This window comes from Muntiacus reevesi, chromosome 6 (assembly GCF_963930625.1).
Source record: "Muntiacus reevesi chromosome 6, mMunRee1.1, whole genome shotgun sequence".
In the NCBI taxonomy this organism is placed as follows: domain Eukaryota; kingdom Metazoa; phylum Chordata; class Mammalia; order Artiodactyla; family Cervidae; genus Muntiacus; species Muntiacus reevesi.
In genome coordinates, this window is record NC_089254.1 from 11,474,750 (window position 1) to 11,496,866 (window position 22,117).

Genomic DNA, 22,117 nt, shown 5'->3' on the forward strand with positions numbered 1-22,117 from the left:
AATCAAGCTGAGGTCACAGGGTCTGGCCACTCTGTGTAGCGCATGGCTCTGCAATCGTCTATGGCTGCAAATCTATCACCTCTGCAAGCACGTGCCGTTGGATACAAATGAAACAGGAAACCAGTTTGTTGCTAAATCCATGCAAATCCATCACCACTAATGGTCAAAACAATTAAACCAAAAGTCCCACTCACAGGGGGTCAAAAACATCATCTTCAAACCACAAGGGTAGCTAGATATGCAAAGATTAAAAATTGAAAACAAGTAATCATAAGTAACAGAATTTTTTAAAAGAAAAATTACATATCTGAGTTAAGAAGAGCAAAAGAATATGTGGGTGCAAGTGGTTGGTGTAATATTTCACCATCCCGATGCAGCCCCAAATCCCTCGTTAACATGCTAGCAGGGTCTTTCCATAAAACTATATTCTCTGTATGCTTTCGTCATAAGGCATAGAAACTACAGACCATTTTCAACAATGTATATTATGTGAACACAGAGCCAAGAACCAAATAACAGACAGTGATGGCAGTAGCAGTAAAGTGGGACCTCATGCTAGCTAAATAGCATCCTGTCTTTCTTTATTAATAGTCCATTTGAAATTTTCTCCCCATGGGAGCAACACTGAGATGAAAATAGGAGGGTGCATATTTGTATGCTTATTTACAATTACTTAAAAACAAACGCAAATCTGCATGTGTTAACCAAACATCAAATCTGAAAGGATTGTGGTGATACACTGCCAACAAATCTAGAGCATGACACTTCATAATTACCAAAATGATTTTTCAATGGCATATGCATGTGCACAGACATATATAAAGTCCACTCTCCACAAAAAAGTCCAGAGAACACTTGCATCAAGAATGAGGCGATGACTATAAACTGGCTGCTGAGTGTGGGACCAAGTCTCAGCTAGATTGAAATCTTAAAGCCTCCTTTCCTCTGAAATCTTTAAGAAGTCATAAAGGATTGTCAGTATTCACATTGAGGTGACCTTTATTAGGCAGCTATTATGTTGATCGCTCTCTCATAGAATGCTTATCAACAAATTAATCACTTTCAAAGGTCCACTTACATTATCATCTTCTAATTTTTTTGTGGTTTAAGAGAATACGGTAAAATCTCAGTTTACCAGGAACCCCAAAGAAGGGAACAATTTAGAGAGCTGAGTTTTCTAAAGTACTTGGCGGTCGATCCTTTTTCATTATGGGTATAAGATCATCATTTAGCACATCAATTATTGCACTCTGTTCTATTATACAATGACGCCCTTATGGACTATTTGGTTGCCTTGCCATTTACCGATCATGCTAGCGCTAGCAGGTAGCCGTCCGCTAATGCGTTTTGAGGTTGTGTGTTTTATAGATTTTCTGTTTTCTCATCTGTAGACAAGTTGTCAGCTGTCATTTCTCATTGCTATCAGTAATGTTTCCTCTAACTGCTTCTCTGCCTTCTAATTTGCGGCTATTAATCCGCTGCAGGTTTAGAAACCAGACTACCAAATGAGGTGGGATTGCGTGTTAAAGCAAGAACAAATCTGTACTGTCGGATCACTCATAAGGCTCTGCTAGAGCTGAAAAAAGAAGCCTGCATCTGCCACGTCTCTTTTGGCAACCCAGAGACCCTTTGGTGGCATATTTCCCGATTCTTCGTTGACACAGTATATTCTGAAAAGATGATCTTACTATAATTGGGAGCCAGCCATGATTTGAGGAGATGGCAGCATAAACTCTACATATTAAATGTATTCAGAAAAAAAAGTGTACCATAGAAAGCCTTTATTTAATCCATATGTTACATAAACAAACTGTCAAATCAAAATGAATGGATTTAATGTGCTCTATAAAATAATTTCTTACATATTTGTTGGGGGGGAAATACACTGCACAATTTAAACAAAGAGAACTATTGATTAAGTGATCTATTACCCTTAGCAATAGCTAAATCAGTCTAAGACTATAACACACTAAAATAAGTAATTTATTAATAAGAAATTGAAGCCTATTTACAAGAGCATTTTGTTAATTGGCCTCTCTTGTAAGCCACTCATTGGGAAGCATGACAAGGGTGCCTTAACCGAGTGTAAATTAGTTAAATAATACTGCATGTTTTTCAAATGTTCACAGTACTGCTTTAACAGTAAGTATTATTGAAAAAAATTTTGGATAAAAATGGTGAAGAAGACTTTTAAATATGTTTAAGATACAAAGATAATATCAAATAGCCACTTACCTGGTACAGATTCTCAAATAAACTTTTGCCGGAGCAACTAAATTTCCCAATTCCTCAAAATCCTATTTATAGAAGAGATACTTCTCTGCTAAAGTGAAGAATTGGATTATTACTAAAAAAGAAAGTTACACAAAAAATACAATTGCTGAAAACCTATTTTACTGTATGATCTTTGCTGATAATTGAGAACTGTAAGTACTGACAGAAAAAATAACCCTTGCCTTCTCTTTTTTAGTTTTAATATATAAAAGCTCTTTATGAGGCTCAGAGCCCTGTATACCCAGCACTCCAAGAAGCTTCTACTGAAAAAAAAAAGAAAAAAAAGAAGAAGCTTTCTCTGATTAATCAGAATTGATTGTAAGAGATGAATTCCATTTTGCTATCTTTGCATCAAGAGAACACATTTTAGGGTTTTCAGAGCCTGATAGACCTATGGTTTGCTCCCTAATTTATTTTTCAATGTATTATCTCTACTGGCTAATTAAAATTTAATTATTAAACCAGATAATGTCTATAGAAAAATATTTTGAAAGGCATCAATATCCAGCTGGTATACAACCTGTTTTGCTTTTTTTTTTCCTCTCTTTAAAAGTTACTGTGTGTTTTATCAGTCCAGCTTTATAAATCTTGGTTTAGAATCAAAAGTTTTTCTCGACAGTCTACCTTTCACCCCTCGAGTTTACTCAGCATCAAAGTCCTGAAGACCATTCATTCAGCAGTGGTCAGCTATTGTTTTTATTTCAGTCCCAGACAGTCCACACTTGGGCTGTAGAATTCATCACCCGGAAGGCATTAAATTGCCTTTTCAAACGTCATTCCTCTAAGAGAGAGGACCACTTTTCTTTACATGAGGTAGAAAAGAAACCACCACCTGTATCTTTTTTCTACAAAAAGCAGAAAGGTTGGTTTCTTCCTGAGATTTTTCCTCCCCAACCAAAACCACTTACTAAAACCATTTGTCTACATGGAGTTAGATATCTTGATTTTTCCATTGAATGATCACATGTGTTTGTTCTGTTGTTATTTTTTTTCATAAATGTCAGTTGGAAAGTGGTTGCAAACCATTTTTAATTCGTAATCAATAAACTTGGTCTCATAGAACACTGCAATTGAGAAGGGCTTTATATGTCATCCTGTTGGGATGTGCCAAACACCTTTCTCTACTAACCGACAGATCATTGCATTACTTCTTATTTGGATATGGCCTCAGCATTCTAGTCAACCCAGGATTCCTGTTAGTTAATACCAATCAGAGTTAGCATCCATAAAAACAAGTTCAGCCCTCCAATTTTAGAGTTAACAACACTGAACCCAGAGAGACTTAGTGACGGGTTCAAGCCTACAAGACTAGCAAGAGGAAGAGCCAGAACTTGAGCTAGGGGTAGTTATGCATTTCGTTGATTTTGATAACATAAGGTGATACACATGGTGGCTGTCCATTATTATAACCCACTACAGTAAACATAGTGCTCTCTGTATATACATATTTTAATAATGCAGAACTATAGCAATAGGATTTAAATTAGAGAAGGAGACCAGAAAGGGAGAAAAAGCTAAAGAGTGAGTTCAAGAGAAACCGGGGAAATCAGAGAACGTGGTAAACTGAACTGATTACCTCGGTAGATTCAAGATGTATTGATCATTTCTATTTTGAGAACTGTAGTTACGGCTCAGGTTCCAAGGAGAAAATCAGTGTGAGGTCCAGTGGGAGCATGAAGTTTGAAGTAGGAAGACATAAGGATCTCTTGGAGATTCTAAAAAATGTGATAGTAAAAGCCTTGGAAGAGTATATTTCACTAAGAACACCACCATAGTGGGTGATTCAACTGAGCTTAACAGCCTGTGAGAGAGTATCTACAGAAAATCAAATAGGAATGGAGTGACATGCTGAAAGAGGACAGAAAGTCTAGGGATCAAAGTTAAAAACAAGAAACCACAGAAAAGGGAAAGAAGGCTGCAGGTAAGTGCAAAATAGTATGAAGTCCAGAGGAAGGGTTTTGGTGATCTCATGTGAAGCAGCAGGAGTCAGGGCAGATCCCAAATCCTTGGGAGATGACAGAATAGAAATACAATGCCAAATCTGGGGCCATAACTAGAAAGATTAGAAAACAGGAAGAGTGGATGTGCAAAAGAAGCTGAAGGCCCTCAGCTTGATTAAGGAGCGACCAGATAAGGTGGTGCTAGTGGTAAAGAACCTGCCTGCTAATGCAGAAGACTTAAGAGATGTGGGTTCGAAGCGTGGGTCAGGAGGATCCCCTGGAGGACGGCATGGCAACCCACTCTAGTATTCTTGCCTGGAGAATCTCAAGGACAGAGGAGCCTGGCAGGCTACAGTTCATAGGGTCGCAAAGAGTTGGACATAACAAGCGACTTAGCCCGCATGCACGCAGATCAAATATTCAGAAATGAATCCCTTGAAGGAAACAGAGAAAATCCCTTGAGAATATCTAAGGAGGGTGTAGGGAAATGACTGTGGGACAAATCGCTTAGATCCTAGAACAAGTGCATCTACTGCTTTTTTCTTCCACAAATTTTTGTGAACTCTCCATGAGAAGTTACTGTCAAAAAACTCTGTTTTCTTTTAGATATTAGAGATGAAAATTCCTTAAACATGCAAAGGTGTTCATGGATTTGTTTCAAAGACAAAAGAGCAGAAGAGATCCTGGGAGCCTTGGTCCTACTGTGAAACCGATCTGGGAGTAGAAGATTTCAGCTGAGAGATAATTTGATGCAATCTGGAAAAAAGTTAGTACCCCCGACTCCGGAATGTAAGAAGAAAATGAAGCAAGCCAGGAATCACTCCTATAAATTCCAAGAAAGTCTTATATGGCAGCAAGTCCATTTTATCACAAAAAATTCCTGTTCTTTTCAAAGTATTTTTAAATTGTCGTTTTTTTTAATAGATAGTTTGACTACCCCAAAGTTATAGAAACTAACCTATTGTTCTGCTACTGTTCCTGACCACATAGAGTAGAAATTTGGGGTGGGGGTGGGGAGGTGGGAGGAGTGTGGTTAAGAGGGATTGTAAAGACAAATAATCCAGAAATATTAAGTGAAAGCTCATGATGATAACTGATATTTTTAACACAACTAATCTTTCCGTTGTTAAGTAAGTCTTTTTCTCCCTGATGAAATGCATTATTTCAAAGGTCCTGACATATTGCTAATGGACACATTAAAGATGGGGAAGAAAAATTTAGAAGGACAATCAATCATTCAAGGGTCAGGACATCTTTTCAATAGAAAACAAATGCCATCTAATTATTTAATAACAAAACATCCTAATTTGGTTTGGCAACAAAAATCATTCAAAAAATCATTGATAATTAGCCAAAATACTTTATGACTTTATGACCATTTTTCTCAGTTCAGTTCAGTTCAGTCACTCAGTCGTGTCCGACTCTTTGTGACCCCATGAATCACAGCACGCCAGGCCTCCCTGTCCATCACAAATTCCTGGGGTTTACTCAAACTCATGCCCATCGAGTTGGTGATGCCATCCAGCCATCTCATCCTCTGTCGTCCCCTTCTCCTCCTGCCCCCAATCCCTCCCAGCATCAGGGTCTTTTCCAATGAGTCAACTCTTCACATGAGGTGGCCAAAGTATTGGAGTTTCAGCTTCAGCATCAGACCATTTTTCTAAGGTTATGCAAATACTGTTTTTAAGTGATTTATATTAAACATACTTCTTAATGTTTTTCAATGTTACAAATAAATTGTTATAATAACTGCATTGCAATAAATTGTGTAAGTGGCAAGCTAGTGACTGGATAGGTTAAAAACAAAGTATTATTTTTAGTTTAAAAAAGGGCAAAACTACAGCAAAGAAAAAAAAAAACCTGGAGAATAATGGATTAAGAACACAGACAATCGGAAGTTTTAGAAGATTAGGAAAATAAAATTTTTTTCAGATTGACTTATTAAAAAAAAAATCCACACATGACTAAAAAAGCAAAAGGACTATTGGAAGCGGACATTTATCAGCTCCCCAAAAGGGATTCAGATTACAACCTAAACTCACCATCTTTCTTCCCAGCACTCATTTTTCTGCTGATAATAAAACTGTTGGCCTGTTTGGTCTTCCATTTAACTGTTCCACTTATGCCATCAGCACAGCTTAATAAAAAAGCTTTTCAGAATGAAACAAATGTACAAAAAGTGAAATTAATATCAAATTAAAATGACTATCACAGATTACCTATTACTTATTAACTGGGATCAGATTCCTTCCAGCGCAGCAAGCTACTGATTTCCATTCAATAAATGTTTGCTGCATGTCAATACAGGGAATATGTGGGGATACAAGGTAAAGACACAGTTCCTGCCCTCCAAGGAGCTTACAATCTATAGGGACTGATACTTCATGTACAGAAATACATATGTCATATATAGAAATACACATATATTAAAATATATAGAAATATATATATATTATATAATCTCTTCTCAAGTGGTACAGTGGCAGAGAATCCACCTACAAGGCAGGAGGCGTGAGAGATGCAGTTTCAGTGCATGTGTCAGGATGATCCCCTAGGAGTTGATGATAGGAGATAATAACCCGCTCCAGTATTCTCGCCTGGAAAATTCCATAGACAGAGAAGCCTGACAGGCTACAGTTCAAAGGCCACCAAGAGTCAGACATGACTGGGCAAGCACACAAGAGACATGTAATAAAAAAAATTATATATATAAATATGCAATATACATGCATGTACAGAAATATACAGTATAGTGTATATGTATAGCAATTACACATATACACACAGTGCTAGAAACCGTAACTGCTACTGGAGGGAAGACGATTTTCCCTGGTGAGGAACGTCACGATAACTTTAGCATGTCTTTTAAATCTATAGTTGAGCTTTGGAAACATTACACAGAAGCAATGAACAGAAAATCGGAGTAGGGGACACAAAATAGTGGCTATCTCTGGAATGTAAAGCAGCAATCAGGGGTTGAAGAAAGGAAGAGTAAAGGTGTTATAAGACGTCATGGGAGATAATACCGACAATCCTTTCCAAACTGCTGGATGTGGGTGAAAAGAAGAATCAATGATGGCTTTGAAATTTTGACCCAGAATGACACAGAATGGTACTATATTGAGTGAGTGAGTGCAAGCCTCTTTGTTTCCGACACTTTTGCAACCCCATGGACTGTACCCTGCCAGGCTCCTCTGTCCATGGAGTTCTACAGGCAAGAATACTGGAGTGGGTTGCCATTCCCTTCTCCATCCAACCCAGGGATAGAACCCAGGTCTCCTGCATTGTGGGCAGATTCTTTACTATCTGAGCCACCAGGGAAGCCCCCAAAGGAGTTCAATTCAGGAGAAAGAAGATTACTTTAATTTGGAATATGTCAAATTTGGAGTACCAATTGGATATTCAGGTGAAACCAGCTAAGAGGAAGATGGAAATAGAGCTCTGGTTCATAAGAGAACCTAATGCAGGCTTCAGATACAGATTTGAAGTTCATCACCAGAGAAATGATTGCTGAAGCCAAAGTCCCAGTGTAACTCCTTAAAGAAATCATACCCTCAGGTAACATGTGTGCGACTGTCAGGCACAAAATGATCTGGAGAAGATATATATTCACATTCTTGGCTTATTTGCCTATCCTATTTCCAATTATCCAAACTGCCAATCTTACTGCTTACTCTCCCATCTTTCATCCTCATCTTCCAGACTTGGTATTTGGGTACCATTTTCCTAACTACAACATTGGGTCACTATCTCATTCTTTTTCCCTCTAGCCATCTCAGATATGTTCCCTCTGGGTTTAGTTCAGTCCCCAAATCCCCCTGGGTGTACTCCATACCTCTGTCCTAGCTTCTGGAGCTAAAATACACAGCAAGAAGGGAGCCACAAAAAGTGAAAGGGACAAAAAAGGCAGAGGAACATATTAATAAATACATTCATGTAGCAAAAACACAAGATGATCCAGCAAAGAAATAAGACAAAGCAGGCAGAGAGGTTGGACATCTGAGCCTGAAGTGTCATATACATGTTAACGGGAGAGATGCCAGAAAGGAGTGTGATCAACATCCTCACTTACTGTGAAAAGGTCAAAAAGGATGGGAGCTTGGAAAAGACTGATAGATGTGAAAAGGGAGAAGTGAGCGGTGACTCCTTAAAATGAAGCTCCAGTAAAGTGATAAGAGTAGAAACCAGAAGCAGAAGGCCAAGGTGTCAAGATGCAGATGCAACAGATGCAGTTAATCTTTTAAGAATACTGGCCGGAATAGGGAAGCAAAGAAATAAAATGATATGGCAGGCTGTAGAGCAGCAAGGTAGAGAGAAAGGTTGGTCCTTTTAGTGCAGGGGGACAGATTGTGTTTATAAGCTGAGGAAAAGACATAGGGAGTGAGAAAGACACTAGGAGTAAGGAAACAGAGCATAAATGATGGGACACAATCCCGGAAAAATGAGAATAGGTGGGACCAAGCATATATAAGCAAAGAAAATACTTCATGAACCAGAGAGTAAGGACAAGTGAAGACAGAAATATTTGTTGGGGGTACAGAACACCTAATGATGAAAGGGCTCCTCTAGTGAATCAGAGATGAAAAGTTTATTTTCTTTTCAACTGAATTTTGAGTAAAATTCTGAACTTTAAATTACAAGACATACCAAGTCCCCTTCCAAAATGAAAAGAGAATACAATTCAAAACCCAAGTTATTGAAAATAAAACAACTGAACAAAACCCCAGGTGATCATTTCAGTGATATCTGGGAGTGGAAAGCAAAGGCCTTAGCATCCCAAGTGAATAAATGACTTGGTTGGTATTGAATTTTTAAAACATGCAAACATAAGTATACTAATCTTCTATCTTTTAAAAGATCATTCTCATGACTGATTCACCTAATAAATGGTTTTTTCACCTAAGAACTGAAGTTATGTCCTTTTAAATCTAGATGATGAATATTGTAGTCATTTCCCAAATAATTTAACATGAAATAGGGTCAGCAGTGTTCATGGTCTCTTGTGGCAAAATACCCCACCCCCCAATTTTTGCTAATTGCTGGGTTCCAAAGGCAACCTGCTGGTTACACAAGAATCATCTGGGCAGCTCTCTAAAAGTACATATTCTCACACACCCTATAAAATGTATAACAAAAAATTTTAAAATACATATTCATGATTCCACCATGGAGAGTCCAGCTGAGGTGGGTTACACAATTTCATCAGGTGATTCTCACACAGAAATACAAACTCTAGAAGACCAACAGAAGCCCTACAGAACCCAAGAGTATATAAGATATTCAACCAAGGTGTGTCAAAGGTGCCAGATGTAGGGGTGACCTTATACCTGAAACCCTCACTCTCTCTTAACTCCAATTGGCCCATGGATGTAGCCAATTTGCAAGAACATCGAAGTCACTGTTGGGAAATCTCAACCTAGACAGACAGGGAGCAGGTGGCCAAATTCTTCTCTACAACTCTTCCAAGAACAAAGTATCTATGTGGACCTGACAAACAACACCTACATTTAAATCTATCACATCACTTGGTCCTGAGCTAGGTGCTTTCATGCAGATTGTCTACTTCAATCCTTACAAAACCAAGAGAATGTATCAGCATATCTGAAGGTTACAGACACTTGATCCTACAGCAGAATGGAGTAAATGCCGCAAGCAAGCAGGCACTATCAGAGTTCTAGACTTCTTCATGGATTGGGGAGCTACCATAGAAAAAGAATGGGGTGGGTGTCTGCAAAGTACCCCTTTTGTTCCTTTCTTTATTCTAGTCCAGGGCTTCTTACTGTGCCTATGAGTGATTGTTCAGTTATATACACAAAACTACACATATGTACTTTATACATGTACTTGATAGTAGCTTAAAGGATCTACTAGGGTAACTTAAGTTCATGGAACTTTTTTGGTCTTACCCTCTGGCTTTCAGAACCTCACTGAACCCGTAAGATTTAATGCCGCTGCCCACTCTTGCCGGTGAACCAGCATGCCATGGCTCATGCTTTCCAGGTCCTGTATAACTGCAGTCTACTTGACTTTTACAGACAAATTTCAAAATTCAAATCTGCCTGGTGCTTCAAGTGTTAAAAATTAGAGGCAGGGTAAAATATTTTAAAGGGCTTCCCAGGTGGTTCAGGGGTAAAGAATCCTCCAGTCAATTCTGGAGATGCAGGTCCAACCCCTGGGTAGGGAAGATCCCTTGGAGGAGGAAATGGCAACCCACTTCAGTATTCTTGCCTGGAGAATCCCATGGACAGAAGAGCCTGGCGGGCTGTGGTCCACGGGGTTGCAAGTAGTTAGACACGACTGCCTCGCTGAGCACGGCGCAAAACAGTTCAAACACATCCTACAAATAGAGCTCTGTTTTAAGGCTGGCCTTGCTTTGAGCATGTTCATTTTTTTCAACTTTACATTGATCCATCTAAAGCCCTACTTTGACCACATAAGACCAGAGTCCAATACATCTCAAGAAAAAGACAACTTCTTACGCCTCTGCTCACCAAACAGTATCAATAAAGGCAAGACACAACACCATGGATAATATGTCTGCTTAAACATTCAAGTTCCATACCTTGAGGGAGAAATCTCAGTAATACTGAAATATCTATTTTTCATTGCACCTTCAAGATCATGGATCAACCAACTAACTTCCTGTATAGAAAATTATTATAATCTCTATAATGGTGACTATTGTCTTCTTCCTTGGATCTTGAATTTCCTCTTTAGTTCATTTATGTTTAACAACAACAAAAAAAACTTTTTGAAATTTATTCTTTATTGACTAAAAGATTATTTAAATTAAAAAAAGAAAATTATTACAATCTGTATATTAAGAAATGGAGAATACTTTACTGGTGGAAAAAAGCTAGTATTTTAATAACTTTGATTTTCATTGAAAAAGATCACCCCATTTTTTTCTATGAGAACAAATTTCCTTAGTTAGGATGGGAAAATATGGCTCAAATTTTTAAAATATTTATTCTATACATTACATTTCAAGATTACACCTAGTGTTTAAAAAGAAAAATGTGAGCCTGTATAGACTGGTTCTTGGACTTTTTCCAAAGATAATGGACCATCTTCAGAAATCCTGAAAGGAACTCCACTGTGCTCATTGGGTTCATGATAATCTATGCTGCAGTTGTACCTGGATGTGAGTTTCGCTCTAATTCATAAACACAAAAGCAAAGAATAAAATGAATCTTGTGTTTACAGAGCCTAAACTAAGACAGTCACACAATTAGCTAACATAGCATGGTATACAATTTAACCAATTCTTCAACGCTCCCTCTCAAAAATCCTCAAAGCCTGAATTAATCCAATGATGGCTGGCAGAACCCTAAATTCCCTAGAAACCATTCAATACTTAAAGTTTGTCTTAAGGTTCCATGATTCATCTGGAGTCTTGTATCAGCATGACTACATCTCATCTGGCCAGGGGCAAACACTCTCTGAAGAAACATTACTCTTTCCCAAACCTGAATAATTTGCTGACTTAGGGAGGTGGGGTTTGCTATTTAATAAAAGCCATTGAAGAGTTGTGAATAGTGACTGATTGCTAATGATCTAATCAAAACGTCAAGGGATAGAAATAATAAAAAATAACTTAGTCCGACATCACTGTCCAAGCAAATAGCAGGATACGCCAAATGAAATGTAATCTCATTAACATACTTACCTTAGAACCAAACTGTCAAGTCTTCTCTGCCCACTGTTTCATCTGCCTCTTTTGCTGTTTCACTCAAAGGGGACACAGATGGGGACGCAAAGGGGAGTATAAATGGGATACACAGCGCATGCCCTCCTCATCTCTTCCCCTCTCTCACCATTCCCCACGTCATTGTGTCTCTCCTTTGCCCTCTGTTTTCCCTTCCCTTTTTCATGCAACTATCCTTAATATTTTGAAAACTGTCTCTTATACGAAATCTTATTTTTATATTTTTCTCTAAAAAATGTTAGCTGACATTGTCATTGGCTACCAAGTTTTGTGTGTTAAGTGCAAGGTACTAAAGGTTTTCTATATAACTATTTCAATCCCTACATCATCAACTATGTAAAATAGGTATTACTAGTTCCATTTTAAAATAAGAATAAGGACTCCTAGGAAATTATAGAACTTAATCCCAGACCATATGCTTACTAAGTGGCCGAGTTGGATTTTGAACCCCTTTCTTGGCTGACTGCAAAGTCTCCATCATCTACTTATCAATACTATCCCCAAATGGTTAAATGAGGATGCAATTTGTAAGCTATATTTTTATGCAATTTGAGATACTATTATTACCAGTAGGTCCTCTTCAACTTGTTTTTCTTTCTAGACGAAAATAAGTTTTCCCTGGCTGCTAGATTAGAAATAGCTAGCAACGAGGAAATGCCCATGGAAATTAATCCTGTGTGTTAGGTACAGACACAAACAATTCACTAAAAGAAGAAAGTTAAAAGGTTAGTTGGAACCTACGGAGAGAAAAATGGCTTTGTTGAGAACTGTCCACCCCAACCTCCAAGGGAGTCAAGGAAAAATATTCCTAAGAGAAATATAACAGCAAGAATTTAAACCGAGAATGCCATAAGAAGAAGCCTCTAAACTTTGTTAAACAGCAGAGCCTGGCAGGGCAGAGCATAAACAATTATTTAATATAATTAAAGTTATTAGAATTTCATAATTTTAGCATAAGCTTGGTAAGATTTTAGGCTTCAGAGTGAACTAAAAATTAAGAATACAGAAAGGCTGGGGTTTAGTGTTTAAAATCAGCATCTCTGGAGACAGAGCACCTGGCTTCAAAGTCCCACTTTCTGTCCGCTGGGCAAGGTATTCAAGGTTTCTGAACCTCCGTGTCCTCATCTGGTGGGAACAAAACAGTGCTCACTTCATAGAGACAGTGTGAATATATGTAAGACCCTGAGAAGAGTGCCTAACACACGTTCTCAAAAAATGAGTTGTTATTACACTTAAACTTCACTTAATATGAAGGAAATTTTAGATTTCTTTAAATGCGTTTTATATTCTTAAAAAACAGACATTCAAATGAAAAAACCACTGTCACTACAGTTGGCATTACAGAATAGAGAATTCTTTTTTTTTTTTTTTCCTCCTTCACAGTCAGGAGACACATGAAAAAATGATATTTGTATGGCAGAGTGGAGTAAACGCTGGAGGCTGCCTCTCCAGCCCAGACAAACGCCCAGGGGTTCCAACCATTCCAAACTCCACAGGGCTAAGAAGATGGCATGTTAGCAAGTCTTCATTCCCAGTATCTGTCAAGGCAAACTGGTGCAGAGATGCAGTTTAACCCTTCTGAGGAAAGCCAGGTGCAGTGAGAAGCAAGTTACATTGATATCTATACTCACTGACTCATAAACTCTTAGGTATTTATTCCGAGGAAATAATGCAACAAACGCAAAAAGTGCATGGGCACAAGAGTCAACTCTGCACCACACATCTCCAAATTGGAGAAAAACTGAAACAGCCAGTCAAAGAAGCAGCATTGGTTTGATAGAATAGTTTGTGGAGAAGGGAAGGTTATCCACTTCTCTTTGTGGTTTTACCCTGTTGCTCAAACAGCCCAACCAAGGCACATACTGGGTTTTCATTGACAGTACTATCTATATTCTATCTCAAAAATACTAGATGAAGAAGGAGCACCACTGAGATCCTTGAAAATGGGATGCATAAAACATACAATAGTTATATGCATAACAACTTAATGTCCCCATCTGCAAAATGTTGGACTGTTTTGAAATTATTAAAATTAGTGAAAGGTAGAAGACAAAACACTATGCAGACTGAAATCTAGCCTAACAGTGCAATCTAGCAGGAAAGGATTAAAAGGCAAAGCAGTAAGAGCGACTGGGTTCAGGAAGTAAAACTGTAGGAAAAAATTCTGTCCAAAATAAAAAATATATAGTAATACAATGAGCCTTTATTTGAAACTGTCATTATTTTTCTTTATTATAGAAGCCACACATTTTCACTGTAATACATCCAAAGAGTATAACCAGGAGGGTATGAAATATAAAAGTTCCTTCCTACATATCTATTGCTGTCCCTCCAACGCCACTGCTAAGGGTATTCCCTCTCAACAATCCTCATATCATTCCATATTCTATGCATATATAAATGTATGTTTGTACACAAATGCATACAAACACACACACACCATGCTTTTCTTTCCATGATGTGATCACACTTTTTTCCCTAACATATATCTTGGACATGTTTACATGATATCACATTGTAAAACCGCACAGCTTTATGCTTTGTGGCTCAGTCATAATTTATTTATCATCCCCTCAAGCTCTTGATCTTTCCCTTAAAGTCTGATCTTCTTCCGGCATTCCTTATGCTGAGAATGGCGTCACCATTCATTCTCATGAATACAACATAAATCTAGAAATCACCCTTGATTTTTTTCCTAGAGAAATCGTCTCTGGTAACTCTCCACCCAAAATTCAACCCCTGACCCACCCCTATTGCTGTTTACCCCTCAACATGTTCTTCCAAACATCTCCCCACCACCACTCTAGCAGGGAAGGTCATCTATTCCTCTCTATTCTGGATTACTAAAGTAGACTTGGAACTACTGCTCCTATTCTGACCCCTCCAATCCTTTCATCGCAATGCAATCAAAGTGCTCTTTTTGAAATACAAATTTGATGAAGTCCTGCTTAAAGCCCTCCAGAGAGGTAGGTTTTAGATTTTAGGATGAAGATTACACTCTTTAAGGTAGTCTAATAGGTCCAGCAAAACGTGCTCCCTGACCCCCGCATCCAGCCTCTTCATACTGAGCTCCCCCTTGTCCCCGGGCACCAACCTCACAGGCCTTTCTAGAGCACCTTCTATTTGCTGGCGCACCCTGCCCCAGGGCCTCTACAGAGCTCTACCTTTGACCTCCGATATACCTTTCCTCTTCACCTCGCTAACATCTACTCACCCTTCAGGTCTAAGCACCTTCTCAGATAAGCTTTCCTTCATCCCCCTGACTGGCCAAATCCCCTGCTTAGAAATTCTATTAGTATTGGTAACACTTACCATAGTTCTAAGGGGACATTGATATGTGTGATTGATTAATCTTTGTCAACACCCTAGTATAAAAGTCCCCTAATCTAGGACCCTGTATTCCACAGCATTTAACACAGTCTCAAAACCAGTCAACGCTCAAAAAATAAATGAATAAAAGAAGTACTAGTTAGTAAGAGGGGCCACTATTTTTTTCTAATTTTTCATTACTACTATCAATATAAACATCCTTATACTTTTATTTTTTCCTCACCTAAACGAGTATCTTTGTAAGCTAAACTCCTAGAATTTAAATGGCTAGACAAAAAATAACCTATATCTCAAATCTTGATAAGCACATGGAGCAACCTGTTTTGTTTCTACTTCTGCAGTACTGGCCTTTGATTAGAATCAGCTCTGTAACTACAGAAGATGAAAGATGTTAAAGTGCTACATCGATTAACTCTTTCAGAGGAGAGAAAAGCCACTATGATTTTACTGCACAGTGAGGAACACCAATTTGCTAAGGAGAAAAGAAAAATGAAAAACCTTGGGGTTAATTTTTCTCTCCCTCTGCATTCTAAGGTAAAAAAAAAAAAATCAACTTTTACTTCTCTGCCTATTGCTGAAGAAATCCCAGAGAAAACTAAAATATTTCACTTTAACTGCGATAGCAAAATTAACTGTGATCTCTTCTTTCAAATGGACAGTGAACTCCAAATCTCCATAAGAATCAAAGTGGTGACCAAATGAATGAGTGGAGAGCTAAAGAATGGGAAAGAATTTACACTGGAGCTGCCTAACTCCTAAACATTTTTGAAATGAGCGGCTTCATTTGTCAGAAAAGAGACATGTCTGCCTTCTGTGTCACAACATAAGCCGGGGCAACATCCGTGGTACAGAATGCCAAAGAGCTAGTCTAAAAAAACCTGATTAGTCCAAGGCAATTAACTAGAAAACGAGACATGCTAAAGATGAGTGCTTTTAAAGTGATGAAACACATTTAAAACGCTACTGCATAGATACTGCATAGGCATTCTCAGATGAAGACATAAAACGTAAGATTTTTACCAAAGTAACCCAAGAAGCAAACAGCACTTTTCTAACATTGAGTTTGGTAAGAATATAACATTAACAAGTATACCAGGAGTACATGTTTCACAGCAACCTGCTTATTTCCTGAGATAACTTCCTGAAGTTTGAAAATTTAAACACTGGGGATTATTTACTTCCCAAACCCAGCAGCAGGAGCAAGTATTGCATTCAAGGAATTGCAAGTAGCTGCCTGCAGATCAGGTGCCCGAGCGTTGACAAGCCAGGCACTCAAGCTTGAGCATTTCTCTCTCGGAAATATGAGCTCAGCTCAGGAACGCCTGTGGCATCTTCAACAACTGGGAGCCCGGCCATCGGCCATCGCAAGCTGCCCAGAACATTACTACAATCCCACAAAAGTGCATTACACTTTTATAAAAGATCGAGAAACTACGAAGAGAACGTGTTTAACATTAAAAATGCACTTCACGTATTCAGGGTTCGAGTGATCCTATCTCTGACCTCACAATCTGAGTGGAGGAGAAAGCTCTGGGTGTGGGGAGAAGAGACAGGAGTAAAAGAAGCATGACAATGTTGATTTTAAAAGATGCCTGAAGAATGGTCTCTTTCTTCACATTTGTCATCAGAATCCCCTTAGTTTTCAAGGGTCACTCACAGGCATAAAAATCGTCACCGTGGAGTGAGATGTGTTGGGCTTGTCACTTCTTAGAACTGAGGTCCTGTGTGCCGACTCCACTGAGGAACTTTGAGCAATCCCATTTTCACAGTTGGAGATAGTCGTCAAAATAAACAATCCATAGGCAGGTGGAAAGAAAATCTGCCCCAAGACATGTTTGAGACACGAAGCCGGTGCTCCTAGGGCAGTGAGGAATCGGGCTCACTTCAAAGGGAGTTAAAAGAACACAAGGTCAGCGGCCCACTTTTGATCGAAAGGTTTTCGAGTGAAAAGCTAAAAATTGTCACTGTTATGTATTACAAGGACACAGAAGAGGGGACTGCAGAGGGAAGAAGAATGGCCTCGCATCTCCCCTGGGTAAGAGGCTCTAGCAGCGCAGGGCTCAGCTGTCGTGTCCCAGCGGCGGCAGCAGCCTGCTCCCCTTAACCCAGGGCGCCCCCGGGGCACCCGCAGCGAGAAACACCAGGGGAGGAACAGTTTCAGGAAGCAACTGAAAGCCACTTTAGTTCTCGGAGTTTCACGTTTGAAATGAAATGAGAAGGGAGGAGAGGATGCGTTAAAATGTCCAGTTGCAGCTGTTTTCAAGTTCTAAGAAATCAGCCTGCAACACACAGGACTACTCTTTCTTTTAGACAGTTGGTTAGAAAAAATAAAATGTTTACACCGTGACATCAGTGTATCTCTGCTGTCCTGCACTACAATGTTATCATGGCCTCAAATTAAATATTCATTGCAAGAAGGGTAAATATTTCTGACACTTGAAAATAAGAAACCAAGTAAAGGCGCTAAGTTGACTCCCTTCTTGAGCTTCACTGTTAGAAAGGTCTCAAGTGGAAACCCATCTCTATCTTTCACCCACTACAGCCGGGTCTGCTTTCTGAAGCAAACAGAAGAGAGTTTACGTCTACTTTTAGTCTTTAAGCTAAATGTTTCCAGACCCTTTAAGGATACCTCCTATGACAAGATGGCCAGACCCCTCACCATCCCCACGGATTGTTCTGGAAGTTGTCTAATTTGTCAATGTCTCTCTTTAAATGTGACGGCCAGAAAAGGACACAATACTACAGATGTGGTTAATCAGAGCAGGCTACTATTAATTTTTGTGACACATGGACACTGTACTATTACTGGAATCTAAATTTGATTTTTTAAAAAAATTTTGCAGCCACATCATGCCACTGGTTCATATGAACTGTCCTTCTTCTCAAAAGCTGCTACCATATAAAGTCATCTCCTTCCTTTATACAGGCCAATGAATTATGAGGCATTTGCTGCTACAAAATATATTTTTGAATAGCACTGCAGCATACTTAAACCATATTAACTCTCAATTCTGTTATCTATTTGTAACAGACTTTTTTGAAGTCCACCATGGATTTTAAAGCAAGCATCTTAGAACTTCATCAAAGTTATCCTTAAAAATGTTGAAAAAGAGAAGACCCAGGGCAAAGGCTTGTGATCCTTCACCAGGGACAACTCCCAGACCCAAACCCAGTAACCAACACAGCTTGCCCGAGGCTCACAAAGCAAGCCTGCTTGTCTATACAACATCTTACATACGAGAGCCTCGGAAAAGCCTTGACAAATGCTTAGCTGAAACCAAGATTCACTTATCTTTCAAAGCAAAGTGTAAAAAATCTACACACATGAAAATTAAGAGTCAAGTGAAAATACATATGCACATGGAACAAAGACTAGAAGGAAAGTCACATCAATGCAAATGCTTGTTCTCCTGTCAGACTGTGGAGACTATTTTTTATTCAATACGGTCTTCACTATAGTTACATTGTTTGAAAACCTGAAGTCCCCAGAATTTTGCTTAGACAGAAATGTGCGTGGAAGCTGTTCAGAAGCTATCCGCGTGAAACAGCTTTAAGAGCACTGAGCCTCTATCTGATTCTACCAACCTGAAAACCCCAATCGGGAAAACCAGTCGCTTGAAAAGACTTGTTGATCTTTAGAAACACTAGCTTCCTTTTTTCAATTCTGCAGTGCTGCTTGTGGCTTAATATTTCTAGAAATCAGGGAGGCAGCAAACTGAAGAACTGAATCCCTAAAGTTTAGAAAAAGCCTCGATGTCTTGCATGCGTGGGTGCGCATGTGTCTATCTGTCCACGTCTCTATCTGTCCACGTCCCTCTCTCTGCCTGCCTGCCTGCCCATGTCTGCCGGTCTTTCTGTCACGTCTCTGTTGGAGAACTTGGAAAGGATAGAAAGAAACAAAAAGCATCATGTTAACATGTCCGTGAAGCTCTGGACTTCACAGAGCTCCAGCCCAAGAATCTGTAGTGGACATGTTATCTATTCACGTAGAGTCCTTTTTTACACCAAGAGTGGGTAATAAGATCAACAACAAAATCTACACTTGGGTGTTTAGAACTGAGGTAACAGTAAGTGAAAAGAAAAGGGACCAGATAGGGTAAGCATGGACGCTTAGTAAAAAAGGAAAAAAAAAAAAAAAAACAACAACAACAAAGTGGTTATTTCAGAGAAAATGTGATCCATAAATACTGCACTTAAAACCCCAACCCATCTGAATAACTGACAGAGAACTTTTTAACACGTCAAGGTTTCTTCACTGCTTCAACATTTTATTTCAAGCCTGGTTTTCATCAGTTAAAATCAGTGCTAGAAACTGGATATGTGTTATCTTTCTCATCAGTTTTCTCTGGTGCTGTTCCTTGCTAATTTTCAATGTCCGAGAGACAAGTGAAAATTTCACTTTGCTTAGAAAAACAATTTGCCTACCACACTAGAATTTAAAGTAAATAGATGGGGTCGATCAACAGTTTTTAGATTTATGGCAAACTCTTTATAATAAATAGATAAAATGATCAAGTATTAAGTTCAATTAATATTTGACAACTGAAAATTTTACTTCACTGAGAAATAAATTTTTCCTACCACACTAAAAGTTAAGTCAAATGCATGTAGTAAACCAGCAGATTCATAGATCCAAAGCAAACTGTCACCTAAAACAGACAAAATGTCTAACTAGAAAGTCCAGTTATTGTTTGGCAAGTGAAAATTCCACTTTTTATGAAATACATTTTTCCTATTACCCTAGACAGTAAGCTAAATATAAAAGGTAAATCAACAGCTTCACAGATACATGGCAAATTGTCTTAAATAAGTAAAATATCCAATTAGAAAGCTATTATATGACAAGTGAACATTCCACTTGGGTTTGAAATACAATTTTCCTACTACACTTAAAGTTAAACACAGGTAGTTAATTAACAGCTTCATAGATCCACAGGAAATTCTCATTAAAATGGATTAAAGTGTTCCCATACAATGCCCAGTTATTATTTGATAAAATAAATAATGCATTTTAGCATCTCTTTTTGCTATGCATGTAATCTTGTGCAAGACGGGTAAGAAACATAACACTGGGAACAAATATCCGAGAAAATCCAAAATTCACTTACGACATCAAATATCAAAAGAGTGTTTTAAATTCTAATGTATTTATGTGGGGTGATTTTTAATGTTGTTCTGTGCTTTAGGTAACATAAAAATGTCATCTCAAGTATTTACCTATTAACATTGCATTTTTATTTTTATGTTTAAAACTGTTTTGCTGTTTTAGATTAAAATTTTTTCTCAAAGCTGATTATCTATTGTTGCTTTTTTCCTCAGAAAAATCTATTTCTAAGCAAAGTAAAAATTTTTTCATATATATAGAATAAAAAACACAAGAATATATACCAGATTACTATGTGTGTGTTAGAACAGTGAGCTCAGAGGAAACTCTCACTTCTTTGGTTTTAAATATTTTTGTACTAATGTTTATTTAAATTTCAATTAGAAAAAGTAAGGACTATTTTTTCCATTTTTAAAAAGATTCTGAAAATTTAATGTTATTTAGATAGCTAAGGCTCCTTGAAGAGAAAAAAATGGAGGAAATTAACTTGATCCCATTTTTAATTTTTAAATATTATACACATGCAACTCTATGAAAAATATATATTATTTAGGCACGTGTATATGTATAGAGAAAGTAGAGTCCATAATGTTTACTGGGGTTGTCACAGGATAAAGAGGTTACAGGTGATCCTGATTTTCTTTTTGAGTTTTTTCCCCCAGTTTTCTGGAGTTTTCCCCCCTAAACTTTGTACAGTGAATAGGAATTACTTTTATTATGATAAAGATAACACTAAAGCTGGGTTTTTTTCTCCACCCACTCCACCAAAAAAAGTCCTGGCTAACATTCTGAAATAAAAATTCAAATAGGTTCAAACTAGTTCAAACTTTTTAGATTTTTAAACCTGAGTTTTCTCTATCACCTATCCTGTTTTTTAATCTCATTTTGTAGAAAAAGAAAGTCTATCAGTTACCAAACAACTAGATGAAGTAACTTTCCGGGATTTAAAAAAATGGTAAGAATTTGACGGTCTGGCGGTCACCAGAACAGTATTCTAGAAAACATAAGAAATCCTGAAAGCATTCAACATTGCAGGGAAGAGTGAACATCCTAAGCGTGGAAAAACACTAAGGCACTTCTAAACACTATAATTATATTCACCCAACTTCCTAGGAAAATCTCTCTCAGTGTTGGAAATCTGCACTTCATTTATTCATATATCTGATGGTCAATATTTTATTTCTGATTAAAAAGTAGAGTTTCAATAAACGTGCTAGAGTTTTGTTTACTCTTAGAAAGGCTGGCTTTAACTGAGATCTCTACCATTCTGTCATCTACAACGGGTCAAATTCTTATCTATCCTCTACGTACAAATTAATATGTAGCAATGTTACTCAAATCTGCTATTTTAGCCTTTAAATACAAATATGTCTCATCTGTGTCTCAGGAACCTCACTCAGTTGTAGCCAATTGGTTTTTTCATTTTAACTTAAACTTCTTTTACTAAGATTATCAACAGATTGTCCCTTTTCTCAATGCCTAACACTTTCTTAAATTGAAATCCACGTTAAGGTTTTTTTATTTCAGCATCTTTCCTCATCAGTATTTTAGTCTTGTAACTCATTGCAATTTTTTCTAACGTAAAATATATACGTTTATAAACATACACAAATATTTGTGGCCAAATCTTGGCAACACGCTTCAAAGCATTAAACTTGCGGTTACCGTGACTAAAGGTATTCATTCACCCTACAAGATCTGGAAAAACAGAACGTTGCAGGGAGATCCATGTCTCCGCGTAAACCTCGTAATCATCACCAA

General features: G+C 38.0%; 1 protein-coding gene across 6 annotated transcripts in view; it reads right to left on the reverse strand.

Moving 5' to 3' along the window:
* Positions 1–22,117, reverse strand: part of SGCE (sarcoglycan epsilon) — a 71,215-nt gene that overhangs the window by 48,119 nt on the left and 979 nt on the right. For 2 of the 6 annotated variants that reach the window (XM_065939560.1, XM_065939561.1), the window contains exon 1: positions 6,257–6,357. The exons of 3 other annotated variants lie outside the window; for them this stretch is intronic. In XM_065939560.1, the coding sequence (XP_065795632.1) occupies positions 6,257–6,278 (22 nt within the window). In that variant the 5' untranslated portion in view covers positions 6,279–6,357. Of the gene's footprint in view, positions 1–6,256; positions 6,365–22,117 lie in introns of those variants that run through there. One more of the 6 variants, XM_065939564.1, reaches the window with a different exon arrangement.